This window comes from Geotrypetes seraphini, chromosome 2 (genome assembly GCF_902459505.1).
Source record: "Geotrypetes seraphini chromosome 2, aGeoSer1.1, whole genome shotgun sequence".
Taxonomy (NCBI): domain Eukaryota; kingdom Metazoa; phylum Chordata; class Amphibia; order Gymnophiona; family Dermophiidae; genus Geotrypetes; species Geotrypetes seraphini.
Window position 1 is genome coordinate 213,278,564 of NC_047085.1, and position 13,434 is coordinate 213,291,997.

The window sequence follows — 13,434 nt, forward strand, 5'->3', positions numbered from 1 at the left end:
CATATAAGTAATATTGAGCCCTCCGAAACCCACTATACCCACCTGTCTACAACCCAATAGCCCTTATGGCTGCAGGTGGCACCTACATGGCAGTACAGTACAGTACTGTTATGACATCCCAATATGGCAGTACAGTGGGCTCACATTTTCCACCAAGAATGTAGTGGTTAGAGTGACTTATGGGCCTGGATCCTCCTCTCTATGGTTCATTAGCCCCCCCCACCCCCACCCCAGGCTACTTAAGAGACTTCTGTGCAGTTCTACTAGGCTTTCCTATAGTAGGTGCTGATGTTCTGGAGACAGGTAAGTACATTTTTATTCCAATTTTTATGGCGGTGTGACCAGATAACCATTGCAGACACAAAGTACAGACCCCCCTCCCCCCCCCCCCATCTGTACTTTGTGTCTGCAGTGGTTATCTGGTCACTTTGGATACCTTCTGGGCACTTAGACCTGGTTTTAGATTGCCTAAGTCACAATGCATAAGTTCCATCCAGGCATCCTTGTAAAACTTTCGATTATCCCTGTAGTACGACTAAGTCTAGGTCAGCCCATATCCTGCCCTCACCACTCCTCCAAAAACACCCCTTTCAGTTCTGGGCGTACAGTGGCATTCAAAGCCTAAAATGTCCCTCAATACATCTAAGAAGCCGTTTCGATTGTCAGCACTTGTGAAGACGTAGTCGATTGTCGTCCATGTGAAGACAGGCGGATTTTTAGACGTTTCCATTTCGATTATGAACCCCCTAGCGCATACGTTACTGGACTGAAGGCAGGAATTTTTGATGGTCCACAGATCAGACAACTTATAAATGACCCACATTTTATAGTATCAGTGAATGAAATTGAATCATGTGCCTTGTCTTCATTTGTTCTTGTTGTGAAAAACTTTCTTGGCAACAAAGAAGGCAGAGAATTACACACAATTAGTAGAGGATTTGCTCTTTCATTTCATCAGGCTTGGCTGTTAAAGTCCATTATCTGCACAGTCACTTAGATCACTTTCCAGAGAACTTGGTGACTTAAGCGAAGAGCAAGGTGAAAGATTTCACCAAGACAAAACCAATGGAAGCCAGATACCAAGGAAGATGGGATGCACACATGATGGCAGCCTATTGTTGGAATCTTATGCGAGATTGTCCTGGCAGATCCCACTCTCAGAAGTCTTACAAAAGGAGCTTCTTGTGTGTCGAATGACTGGAAAGTTTGCATCATAAACTTGTGCTTTTGGTATGAAATAAGTAGATTTTCATGTTGTACACTTTTCTTTTAATTTTTAATATGTTTCTTCCATGCTTAAAAAGATAATAATTTAAACATTACATTAAAATATCCTGATTTTTTTAATGGATGAGCAGAATGAAGAGTGGTATATGGCATATGTTTTGTATCTCAAAAACTAGAGCCGATAGGAGAAAACTGGTACCATATTTGGAATCAGCAGGTCAAATATACCCCAAAACAGGTCTAACATTTAAGGCACCAAAATGAGTATTGGCCAGTGTAATTACTAGACAATATAGGTTCAGCTTCATACTATCAACAAGATCAGGAAAAAATGCCAGAATAAATAATTATGTTTATATCCATTTCTTAAAAGTAGATAAATCTTTCATATTCCTTTACCGGTCAGGCAAGGCAACGCAGCCCAAACAGTAGCACCAAATCCCAAATGGACATGTTCTTACCACTGTCACATGCAGAACCTTGCCAGGGGTGACTGCGTGCTGAGAAGGGCACGCTCGCGCACTGATAGGGAAGCTCTGGGTGTGGCTGCTCAGATGGATAATCTCTCCAGTTGCACTCGTGACTTACAATGAAGTTTGGTATCTGTTGAAATGGTAAAAAAAGAAACAAAATACAAGAATATATGTTAGGTTGTTTGTATACTCTTACTGTCCCTTGCTTCTCATACAGAACACTGTATTCCACTCTTCCGTGCCAGTCTCTGCCTTGACTCCCTTGTCACTATACCCATTCCCCTAGTTCCATACAAAAATGCAGGTCTCAGTTCCCCTTCTGCATAGCCTTAGCCCTCTGCTGCCACCCTGCTCACTGTTTTGGCATCACCCTTTGAATTCCATGACTGTCTAGCTTTATTTTCCTTTTACCGTATATACTCGACTATAAACCGGGATTTTTGGGCAAAAAAATTGGCCCAAAAATGGGGTTCCCAGTTTATATTCAGGTCATCCCCCAGTGACCACCCGAAACCCTTCCGGACTTCTGAAGGACTGTCTTAGGCCGGGACAGGAGGAATCTCTCCCATCTCCTGCCCTGGCCGACACTAATAATTACTACCCTCCCTCCTCCCCTCCCTCGCGCACCTGTTCCCTAGTGGTCCAGCATATATCCCACGCTGAAATCCTCCTAAAGATTGTAAATGTAGTAGCCAGTGGTGCACCCGGGCCAGCACGCAGGAGCGAGCTTTTCATGCTGCTGGCCATCCTTACACCGCTCGGTAGGCTGCCGCAAGTTCTTGCGGGTTTTGCGGTTCTAACGGCAGACTATCAAGGAGTGGTGCAGGGCCAGCCGGCAGCATGAAAAGCTCACTACTGCATGCCGGCCCGGGTGCGCCACTGACTACTACCTTTACAAAGGAGGATTTCAGCGCGGGATACACGCTGGATCACCAGGGAACAGGTACGCGAGGGAGGGAGGTTGGTAATTATTAGTATCAGCCGGGGCAGGAGACGGGAAGGATCCCTCCTGTCCCGGCCTACCACTAGGTGGTTTAAGTTAAGGGGAAGGGTTAATCTGCTGTCTGGGTTAGAGGGCAGAGACAATGGGACAATCAAGCCATTATGACATCACTGATGAGATTGGCATTCGTGCATTTCCTCCCTGCCCGACAAGAGCAAGCAGCAGGGGCGGGGCTAGGGCGGGACTGGGGGATGGGTCTAGGGTGTTACAGGGCAGGGATGGGCGGAACTGGGTGGGCCTGGAGATAGGTCTAGGGGGTCCAGATTTTCCGAATGGAAAATCTGGCAACCCTACTCTTTCCTATTGGAACAGTTGTCTTTCTGCTGTTTCCTCGCAGATGCATTTTTAATAGCTCAAGCTTCATGCGCTCACAACTTTAAACTTTCCTAATCCTCTACTACCTTCTGTATCCCTCCTATCTGTTTTACCCTTCTCTCATTTAGCATCTTGACTCAGAATCTAGGGGTCATTTTGTTTCCATGTTCACCTTTGCTCTCATGTCTTTACTATATGCCTATCCCTCCACGACGGGCTCCTCATCCATGCTTCCTTGCTTTCCAATCTTGACCTCAATAATTGTATTTTTACTGGGTGCCCCATTCTTCTGTGTGCTGACTCTAACTTCTACAAAACTCCCATTATCTGCCTCCTCCCCTCTCAAATGCTCTTTTTTATTTTTTTATTAATTTTTATTGATTTTCAATAAAGAAGGCACTACAAAGAAGGCACTTTAAATACACAATTAATACATAAAACAATCATTTCCCCCCTCCCTATAACTTGTTATATTACTTAATCTTTATTCATATTTAAAGTTCCCAGTAAGTGTGACATATAATACAATCATTTATACTTAAATCACACTTAATATATCATCAAATTCTAAACTATATCGAACAATCCCTCTCCCTTGTATCCTTTTTTTTTTTTTTTTTTTTACCCCTCTCCTACTCTCGGTCAACAAGCTTCCCCTAAATTTCATCCTCATTTGAAACCTCTGCTTCTAGCCATGGCATACATACATGGCCTGCACATTCCTTTTTTTTTTTTTTTTGCTCTCATCTCCTTTCACGCTACTCTTTGACTCATTGGTCACCATTCTTACTGTCCCCTGCACCAGCCAATCAATATCCAAATATTTTGCCATTTAACTACTAACCTCTTCACCACCAAAACTACTTGGCAGATTCAAACCTCTCCCGCTCTGCCAGCCTTCTAATTCAGAATGAAAACCAATGTTTCCAAAATGGCATTTGCCTAACACTACAACCCGGATGTCCCCATCCATCCTCTTTTTTCTGGAGCCATATGGTAACCCTAGGTGTCGCTGCCGCTGCCGCCTGTAATCCTGGTGTATGCATCTTTAGCAGGGTACAATCTCATAGTTGTCTTTCATTTCCTTTTTTGGTAAGAGAGTGGGAAGCTGGCTAATTTCACTGGTGGGGTGCCAAGTAAACATCTAAATACAAATAGAGTAACTCCACTTACATGAAAAAGAGCCAGAGCTCCACAGTAGGCAGAATTTGTCACCATCCCTGTCCCCCTTGGTTAACCATGGGAATCCACCCCCATGTCACTTTTAAGGAGAAGAATCAGAGTATGAATGGCCACAACCACTGACCCTCAATCCTTGCATTAAAGAATGCTGGTGTAGAAGGACTGAGGTTGAGATAGACACTAGAGCAGTGGTCTCAAACCCGCGGCCCGGGAGCCACATGTGGCCCGCCAGGTACTATTTTGAGGCCCTCGGTATGTTTATCATAATCACAAAAGTAAAATAAAACAGTTTCTTGATCATATGTCTCTTTAGCTAAAAATTACAATATTATTATTAAGACTTAGCCAAAAGGAAAGATTTATAAACTATAAAGAGTTTTACCTCATGCAAAATTGTCATCTAATATAATAAAATGATAGGCCGCGCATGCGCACTAAAAAAAACGTGTTCCCTGATCTGTCGCGAAAAAACAATTGCGCATGCGCGGCCCCGGCGGCGGAGAAGGAAGAGATGCTGATGGACGGGGGAGGGAAATGAAGGGAGGCCTACTGCTGGACAGAGGGAGCAGGAAGAGGTGATGATGGACCGGGGGAATAAAGGAAGGGATGCCTATTGTTGGACAGGGGGAGCAGGAAGAGGTACTGATGGACAGGGGGGAGGTAAAACAAAGGGAGAAGGGCTGCTGCTGGATAAGGTGAGCAGTGAAGGGGTGGTGGTGGACACAGGGGAGGTAAAAAGAAGGGAGAATGGACAGGAAAAAGTGGCTAAGGAGACAGAGAGAGAAAGAAATAAAGACAGACACACACACATATTCTAGCACCCGAGGGAGGAAAATGCTGCACAGGGAAGTAGGGAGGGGGGAAATGCTGATGCACAAGGAAATGGAGGGGGAGGGAATGCTGATATGGCTACTGTACATGAAAGTGGACAAGGGGAGATAAATGCTGCATAGGGGGCAGAAAGAGACAAATAGAAAGAAAGACAAATAATAGGAGGGAGGGAGATAGAAAGAAAAGAAGAAAGACACAAGGGCAGGGAGTGAGACAGAAAGAAAGACAGACAGACATATATTCTAGCACCCATTAATGTAATGGGCTTAAAGACTAGTTTCTTTAATAAAACATTAACTATTTTTTCTGAGGCCCTCCAAGTACCTGCAAATCCAAAATGTGGCCCTGCAAAGGATTTGAGTTTGAGACCACTGCACTAGAGCATGACAGTCTCTGGTATCCAGAGCAGATATTGTGATGTCATACTGTCTCATTCCACCAATGCCTAAGAGCCGACCTCATCATTGATATCACATTGGCTTGACTGACCTATACTTGGCTCACATAAGAATCAGAATATGAATGGGCACAGCCCCTGACTCTCAAGCTTTGCATTAAAGAATGCTGGTGTAGAAGGACTGAGTTTGAGATAGACACTAAAGAATGACATGGGATGGTTTCCCACAGTTATCCGCGGGGATGGGGACAGTGACAAATTCTGTCACCGTGTCATAAGTTCCACAGTCTCTCTAACTTGCATCTCTAAAGCTGGTTACCTTTGCAGCAGTGTTATTCCTAGCCAAATACTTTGTACCTGTCTTTACCCGTTCACTGCTGCGGTGCTTGCAAGCTCCATAGCCAAAGGAACGGTATTTTGTTTCAGCAATATAATGTGCAAAGTAGAACAATGCATTCTTTTTCCAAGTGTTTGTGTTTTATTTCCCTGGTTCTCAATAGAGCACTAGAGAGTATGTCAGACATGGCCCTACCCCCCTCGTACTGCTCTTCTCCTTCCTTCTTGATCTCTCTCTCTCTCTACCTTACCTTCTATCCTCACCCTCATCGCTGCTTGCAATTCTGATAAAATGTTGTAAATCCGCGTGTCATCGCGGATCTTAATTAATTGATGTGAACCGCCTAGAATTCGCTGGGTATGGCGGTATACAAGAATAAAATTATAATTATAATTATTATGGCAGAGAACAGAGCTTGTTTTACAGCATAAGATAGGCCGTTTGTCAGCTTTCTCTTACTGTTCCTGTCTGTACAATTCTTCTTTGCTTTCTTACTATTCTTAACTTCCTGGCTAACTAACACATTACTTTTTGCATCCTCAGCTCTGGCTTCCATTGTACTTGCACTGATCATTCTCCCTTCCTCCTTGTATTTCTTACAGCTAAGACCATATATTTTTTTTTTGCCAGCTTTCCCTTGCTTGTGCTTTACCTCAGTCTTTTTTCTTTCTGTCAGGGTCAAGAGTTCAGACAAGCCACTTGGTGGGGCAGGAAGAACTTGAAAAGCAAGTGTTTGTGGGTTTTTTCCTGGTTCTCAACAGAGAGCATATCAGACTTGGGCCTGCCATGCAATAGTGTTCCCCAACTAGATCTGTAGTGTAAGGCCTAGTGAACAAGGCCTATACTATACTGCCCAGCCCCTAGGAAAGACTAGGATATCACCTAGAAATGATTAGTAGTAGTTGTTTCTCTCCTTTGATTTGATGAAGTTCCTTTCAAATTTCTCAATTTTAATATTATGTAAACCGCTTTAGCAGAATAAGACGGAATAGTAATCACAAATAAACATAAACATACTCAATCCTCATTCAAATAGGGTTGCCAGATTTCCTCTTTAAAAAAAAGAGGACACCTGGCCCCGTCCCACCCCACCTCAGCCCTTTCTGCCCCCAGCCCGCCCCCCCCCCCCCCTCCCAAACCTCTATGAGCTCGGGACTACATCTGGCAAGTCTCTGCATATGCACAGATGTCGATGATGTCCAGCACATGTGCGCGTGAATGTAACATCATTGTGTCGATGTCCGTGCATGCGCAGAGGCCTCCAGATACGGTCCCTCAATTCAGGGACTTCCAAAACCCGGACAAACTGCCGGGTTTTGGAAATCCCTCCAGAGGACATGTCCGTGTTTTCCCAGACATATGGTAACCCTACATTCAAGTTTGTAAGCTGCCCAGCTAATTGTATTTGATGGGCAGGATAGTAAATCACCAATAAACCTGGAACTTATTATTGGGTGACGGGACAAAAGCACGCGAGACATCAGCACGCCGACATTGCAGCACCAGTGCGCTGGCGAAAAACTTACTTTTAAAGAGCTCCGACGGGGGGTGTGGGGGGGAACCCCCCTGCACTTTACTTCATTCTCTTCGCGCTGCTGTTGGGGGGGTTGTGGGGGGGTGCAACCCCCCACATTATAGAAAAAATCAGGAAAAAGTTAAGTTTATTCTATAATGGAGGGTTCCAACCCCCCAAAACCCCGCCCAACGGCAGCGTGAAGACTATGATTTACCTGGATATGTCCTCTTTAGAGGAATGTCCGGGTTTTGGACAGCCCCAGCTCTGCCAGAGCTCAAGGCCACGTCTGGAGGGCTTGAGGAGGTCCAGGCAGTATGGGGACAGGTGGATTTAGCACATGTGGGCAGACTTTCTATTTGGAGGAGGGCCTTATCAGGGATATTAGATTCAGGGAGTCAAGAGAGGAAGTTTGGGGAGATCAGGAAAGAGGGGGGGGGGAGTGATCAGCAGTGGGGAGGGGCATAGAGGCAATTGAACAGGGAGAGACATTTGAGACATTGGGCGAACTGATACTTTCCCTTATTTGGATCCCAGCCTATATTCAGCTGGGACCCACATAATTTCTAGTTGCAAACAATTGGCCAGTCATGCATAGATAGTCAATACTGCTGCCTGGACATGGTCCAGCACTGAATATCCAGGACTTAGTTAAGTGGAGGCAAGCAACATTTAAATAATGCTGGCCATCGCCAGTTGAATATTGGGGTTCTTGCTCTTATTAAAGTTGGTGAAATAGGGGAGCAGCTGGTAATTTCAAAAGTCACTAGAAAACTGCTCCATTACAACAGATCCGGGAATATTTCCACTTCCTCTCTTTTTTTTTTTTTGTTAATTTTATTTATTATTTTAAAATTTTCTATACTGTTTAAAGCCTAAATGGTTTATATGATATTACATACATAAGTTTATAATACAAAATAAAAACACACAAACATAATTAAACAAATTCTCAAAAAATCAGCAGCAGGAAAATCGATTTTTTTTTTGAGAATTTGTTTACTTATGTTTAAGTATTTTTATTTTGTTTGAGAAACTTATGTTGAGAGAAAGAGAGTAATAGAACTTGCACCCCTTTCTTAACTCATTTTTGATCATGTCGTCTCCAAGCCCACGCTGCCTCAGCTCTGCAGAGGTTGTTGTGCCACACAAAACTACTATTTCCTGAGCACAGATAAAGCAATACTATGTACATGTGAAGATGCAGAGACCCACCTGTGGCGGTAATGGAGCGAAAGGAGGTGGCATTGAGGAATGCGAATGGTTCAGGACTAGCTGTTGATCATCCATGTTGAGTTGCTTTGCTCCTGTCAAGAACATATTGGTTAAGAACGTGCTCTGAGTTTCTTCTGAAGACATGTGACCCAAGAGCCACTAAGCCTGGTACTGGCTCTTAAATTTGTTATTAATTTTTATATATCATCTACTACCACCAACGGGGTAGGAAACATCAAGATAATCAGTCAAGAGAGATATAAAGAGTGAGGGTCCTGGAGATAATTCCCCACAGTATCCATCATCTGTGTAACCCCCCACCCCCGAGATTGTCCTCAAAAAGATTTCTTCTTGGGGTCCCTACATGTTAACGGATAATGTTATGTCTAGGCAAGTCCTATTGTTGAACTTGCACCAAGAAGGGCTACTGACTGTTCAATAGTATGTATTATAGAAATCTCTGAAAGCAACAAACAGTAATACTTCCTCTGGCTCCTTCTGTTCATCACATATTTAAGTCAAAATTATGGGAACCACTAGAAAAACAAAATTAATTCAAACTTTCAACTACTCTTTTCCACTTACATTCTAATAGACACTGGCCAATGAGGAGTGGTGGGCAGTTAAAGTTATTACCAGCAGGGGCAGTAGTCATTCTGGTACAAACCCACTCATATCTATGTCCATGGCAGTGCACACTGTACAGTCATTATATGAATGTTCTTTTTTATTAAGTGTTTTCAAAATTATAATTTGAGAAACAATAGAAATAAATACTGTCATAAACTGTCAATGAAAAGATACATCTCGTATAAACTATTTAAAATATAAAATCATATATTAATCTCTCTGTCACTGTAAATTAAAGAAAAAGAGAGGAGACAGCTTAAAATCCCCCCCAAAAAAGAAAAATGGCAAAAAAAAAGGAAAGTAGCGTGTAAGAACCGCTGTTGGCAGTGTGCTTTACAGAAAATAACTGCATGAGCTGAGGGGGGGGGGGTAAGAGAGATGCTGCATGGATTGAAGGGGTGGGAAGGGAGGCTAAGAGAAATGCTGGTGGGGAAAGACAGAGAAAAGAGTGGGAAGGGGGTAAGAGATACTGGAAGGGTGGGAATGGAAGGGAAAAGAGGCTGGAGGGGTAGAAAGGGAGGCAAAAGGGATGCTGCATGGAGGAGGTGAAAGGGAGGGTAAGAGATGCTGGAGGGGTGGGAAGTGAGGGAAAGAAAGATGCTGCTTGCAGGGGAGGGAAGAGAAATGGAGAATGGTTGGACATGAGTGGATGGAGAAGGAAGGAAAGAGAAACGTGAACACTGGGGAAAGGCAGAAAGTGGGAAAATTGTTGGACATGGTAGTGGAGAGAAGGAGAAATATTGGATGTTTTGGAGAGAGCAGGGTGGGACAGATGGAAAGGGATGCAAGAGGGAGGAATGTTGGCCCTGGTAGAGGTGGTAAAGGAGGGAGAGATGTGGCATGGTGGGAATAGTAGCACCATGTGGGAGAGATGGGGGGAGAGGAGGGGGTTGGAAGGTAAACAAATGAACAGAGGATAGTAATTATAGTGAGTGAAAACATGGTAATGGGGAGTGGACTGAAGATGGAAGTGAACAGAAGAGTGGGTGAGAGAAGATGGAAATTTGATAGGTTGCTGAAAAGTAAAGAGGAGAAGAGAGAAAGAGGGTGAAATTTGAGTGGACTTGGGTAGAAAGAAAAAAGGGAGGAAAGAGCTGAATGGAAAGGTTAATATGTCAGAGGCAGCTGTAATAGGGAATGGAATATAGAAACATAGAAACATGATGGCAGATAAAGGCCAAACGGCCCATTCACAATAACCATTATCTCTTTCTCTCTCTGAGAGTTCCCACATGCCTATCTCAGGCCCTTTTGAATTCAGACACAGTCTCTGTCTCCACCACCTCTTCTGGGAGACTGTTCCATGCATCTACCACCCTATCTGTAAAAAAGTGTTTCCTTAGATTACTCCAGAGTCTATCACTTCTTAACTTCATCCTATGCTCTCTCATTGCAGAGTTTCCTTTCAAATGAGAGACTCAACTCATGCACATATATATTACATAGGTATTTAAACGTCTCTATCATATCTCCCCTCTCCCGCCTTTCCTCCAAAGTATACAGATTGAGATCTTTAAGTCTGTCCCCATACGCCTTATCATGAACACCACGCACCATTTTAGTAGCTTCCTCTGGATTGACTCCATCCTTTTTATATCTTTTTGAAAGTGCGGCCTCCAGAATTGTACACAATATTCTAAATGAGGTCTCACTAAAGTCTTATACAGGGGCATCAGTACCTCCTTTTCCCTACTGGCCATACCTCTCCCTATGCAATCTAACATCCTTCTAGCTTTTGCTGATAGGAGAAAGAAGAAAAGACTGATGGACATCAACTGCATGAAGAAGAATTTGCAAAGCAGAAAAAAGAGAAACTGGAACCAACTTGATGGAAAAATAAATCTCCAGACGCAGTGGTGTACTGAAGGTAAGAGGTGCCAGGAGTGGTGGCGCCCCTCCCCTGCCCTCTTTTCCACACCACCACCACCACCTCCTTTCCCACCCTCTCTTGTTGTATACGAACGTTCCCTTCCCCTGTACCTCTGTAAGGTTCCTAGCACGAGCAGCAACTCCCAAATTGCTATCGTGCCAGCGTTGGCTCTTCATCTGATGCTACTTCCTAGGCATGTGTCCAGGAAGTGATATCAGAGGAAGAGCTGATACTGTTGTGACAGCACGTTGGGGGGTTGCTGATTGTTTCAGGAACGTTACAGAGGTATAGGGGAAGGGAAGCGATGTACATGTGCTGCTACTGGGGGGGTAGGGAAGGAGCAGGGGGGGTGTGCCCTCCCCCCACTCCACGCCCCCCTCCACTTCCAAGTGTGCACATTGCTTCCCTTCCCCCATACTTCTGTAGCGTTCCTGGCGTGAGCAGTAAATCCCCAATTTGCTGTTGCACTGGCTCTTCTTCTGATGTCACTTCCTGGACCCACGCTAAGGAAGTGACATCAGAGGAAGAGCCAACGGTGACACGACAGCTGCATAGGGGTTGCTGCTTGTGCCAGGAATATTACATAGATATGAGGAAAGGAAAGCGATGCATGTAGTAGGAGGGGGCGGGGAAGAAGCATGTTGAGGGGGGGGCAGAGAAGAGGGCAGGGGAGGGGCGTCACCGCCTCAGGTGCCTCTCACCCTCGCTACGCCACTTACTGAATCCAGACCCCTTCAATCCCTCGGCAAACCAAAACTTGTTTACTGAATATAGATCTGACTCTCTCATACCTTTTTTTGATCCTTCCGGCACTATTTTGTATACTTTGTATGGATCAGAGATGTCTAGCTGGCTTCTCTCAACCAGTTCTTCAAAATCATTGCTTTTGTTCAAAGCACAGCGTAGTCTAGTTTTCCAGGTTGGTGGATCTGGTTTATCAATCCCGTCTCTAAATTTTCCTTTAAAGAGAGCCCAGGCCTGCAAGATTAATCAGACCACACAACATTACAAACACACAGTCACATGTGTTAAATTACAAGGAACATTTGAACCAATTTAATCTGTGCACACCCATATACCATAGTCATATCAGAATGTCTAGTATAGTGAGTGAAGAATTATCACACTACTGCACTTAAGATTTATTTTATTTTTTGTGCATTACTTTTATGGCATCTCTAAACAGAAACATATTCAGAGACATAACTAGTAGCAAAAGAAAAAAAAAAAACCCTCAAACTATTCTTCTTATAACCATCACAGCTTAAGTACATTGTGCCAGCTATGTTTTAAATCAAGTACTTATAGTAACATAGTAACATAGTAGATGACGGCAGATAAAGACCTGAATGGTCCATCCAGTCTGCCCAACCTGATTCAATTTAAATTATTATTATTATTTTTTTTTTTTTTTTTTTTCTTCTTAACTATTTCTGGGCGAGAATCCAAAGCTTTACCCGGTACTGTGCTTGGGTTCCAACTGCCGAAATCTCTGTTAAGACTTACTCCAGCCCATCTACACCCTCCCAGCCATTGAAGCCCTCCCCAGCCCATCCTCCACCAAACGGCCATGCACAGACACAGACCGTGCAAGTCTGCCCAGTAACTGGCCTAGTTCAATCTTTAATATTATTTTCTGATTCTAAATCTTCTGTGTTCATCCCACGCTTCTTTGAACTCAGTCACAGTTTTACTCTCCACCACCTCTCTCGGGAGCGCATTCCAGGCATCCACCACCCTCTCCGTAAAGTAGAATTTCCTAACATTGCCCCTGAATCTACCACCCCTCAACCTCAAATTATGTCCTCTGGTTTTACCATTTTCCTTTCTAGTACTGTAGTATTATTTCACTTAGAATGCAGCAGCATGAACCAGAAGTGTCTACTCCTCATTATATACTGGTGTCAGCAGCTGAATATGCAAATCTCTACAAGCTAATAGGCTAAAGATAAGACAGCAATTTCAATAACTGTATGCAAATCACTTCATGCTAGTTTACTACAGCTCTATTCCCTTTCCTTTGAAAATTCTCTTCAAACGTTGACAAATTTATTTCACACACACACAATAATCTTTTGAAAAATTTTAGGTAGGTCCACTTTTAAGACAATAGAAAGAAATGAAAACAAAGTGATATCTTTTAGACTAACAATATAATTCTGACAAGTTTTTGAGGGCAGAACATTCTTCAGGCAAAGCAGAAAAAAGGTCCTGCCTTCAAAAGCTTATAAGAAAATATACTTAGTACAAAAAGAAAATATGATGTCATTTGGTTTTTCATTATTTTGTGCTATTGTATTGCTAGCTATTATCTGAAAAAAAAAAAAAATAATTCAATAATTGTTTTTAAGAGGTTCAATCCTCTCTATCAGAATAGGCCCCGGTTTCATGTCCTCGGTGGAGTTGGGTGGCAGGGCGTTAACCCATCTCGTCTCATACAG

The 13,434-nt window shown here is 43.5% G+C and overlaps 1 protein-coding gene across 2 annotated transcripts in view; it reads right to left on the reverse strand.

Annotated features, from left to right (window-relative positions):
- Positions 1 to 13,434, reverse strand: part of IRF4 (interferon regulatory factor 4) — a 50,571-nt gene that overhangs the window by 33,191 nt on the left and 3,946 nt on the right. For both annotated transcript variants that reach the window (XM_033934895.1, XM_033934894.1), the window contains exons 3-5: positions 11,785 to 11,971; positions 8,494 to 8,585; positions 1,689 to 1,830 (exon numbers count right to left, since the gene is read on the reverse strand). In XM_033934895.1, the coding sequence (XP_033790786.1) occupies positions 1,689 to 1,830; positions 8,494 to 8,585; positions 11,785 to 11,971 (421 nt within the window). The remainder of the gene's footprint in view (positions 1 to 1,688; positions 1,831 to 8,493; positions 8,586 to 11,784; positions 11,972 to 13,434) is intronic.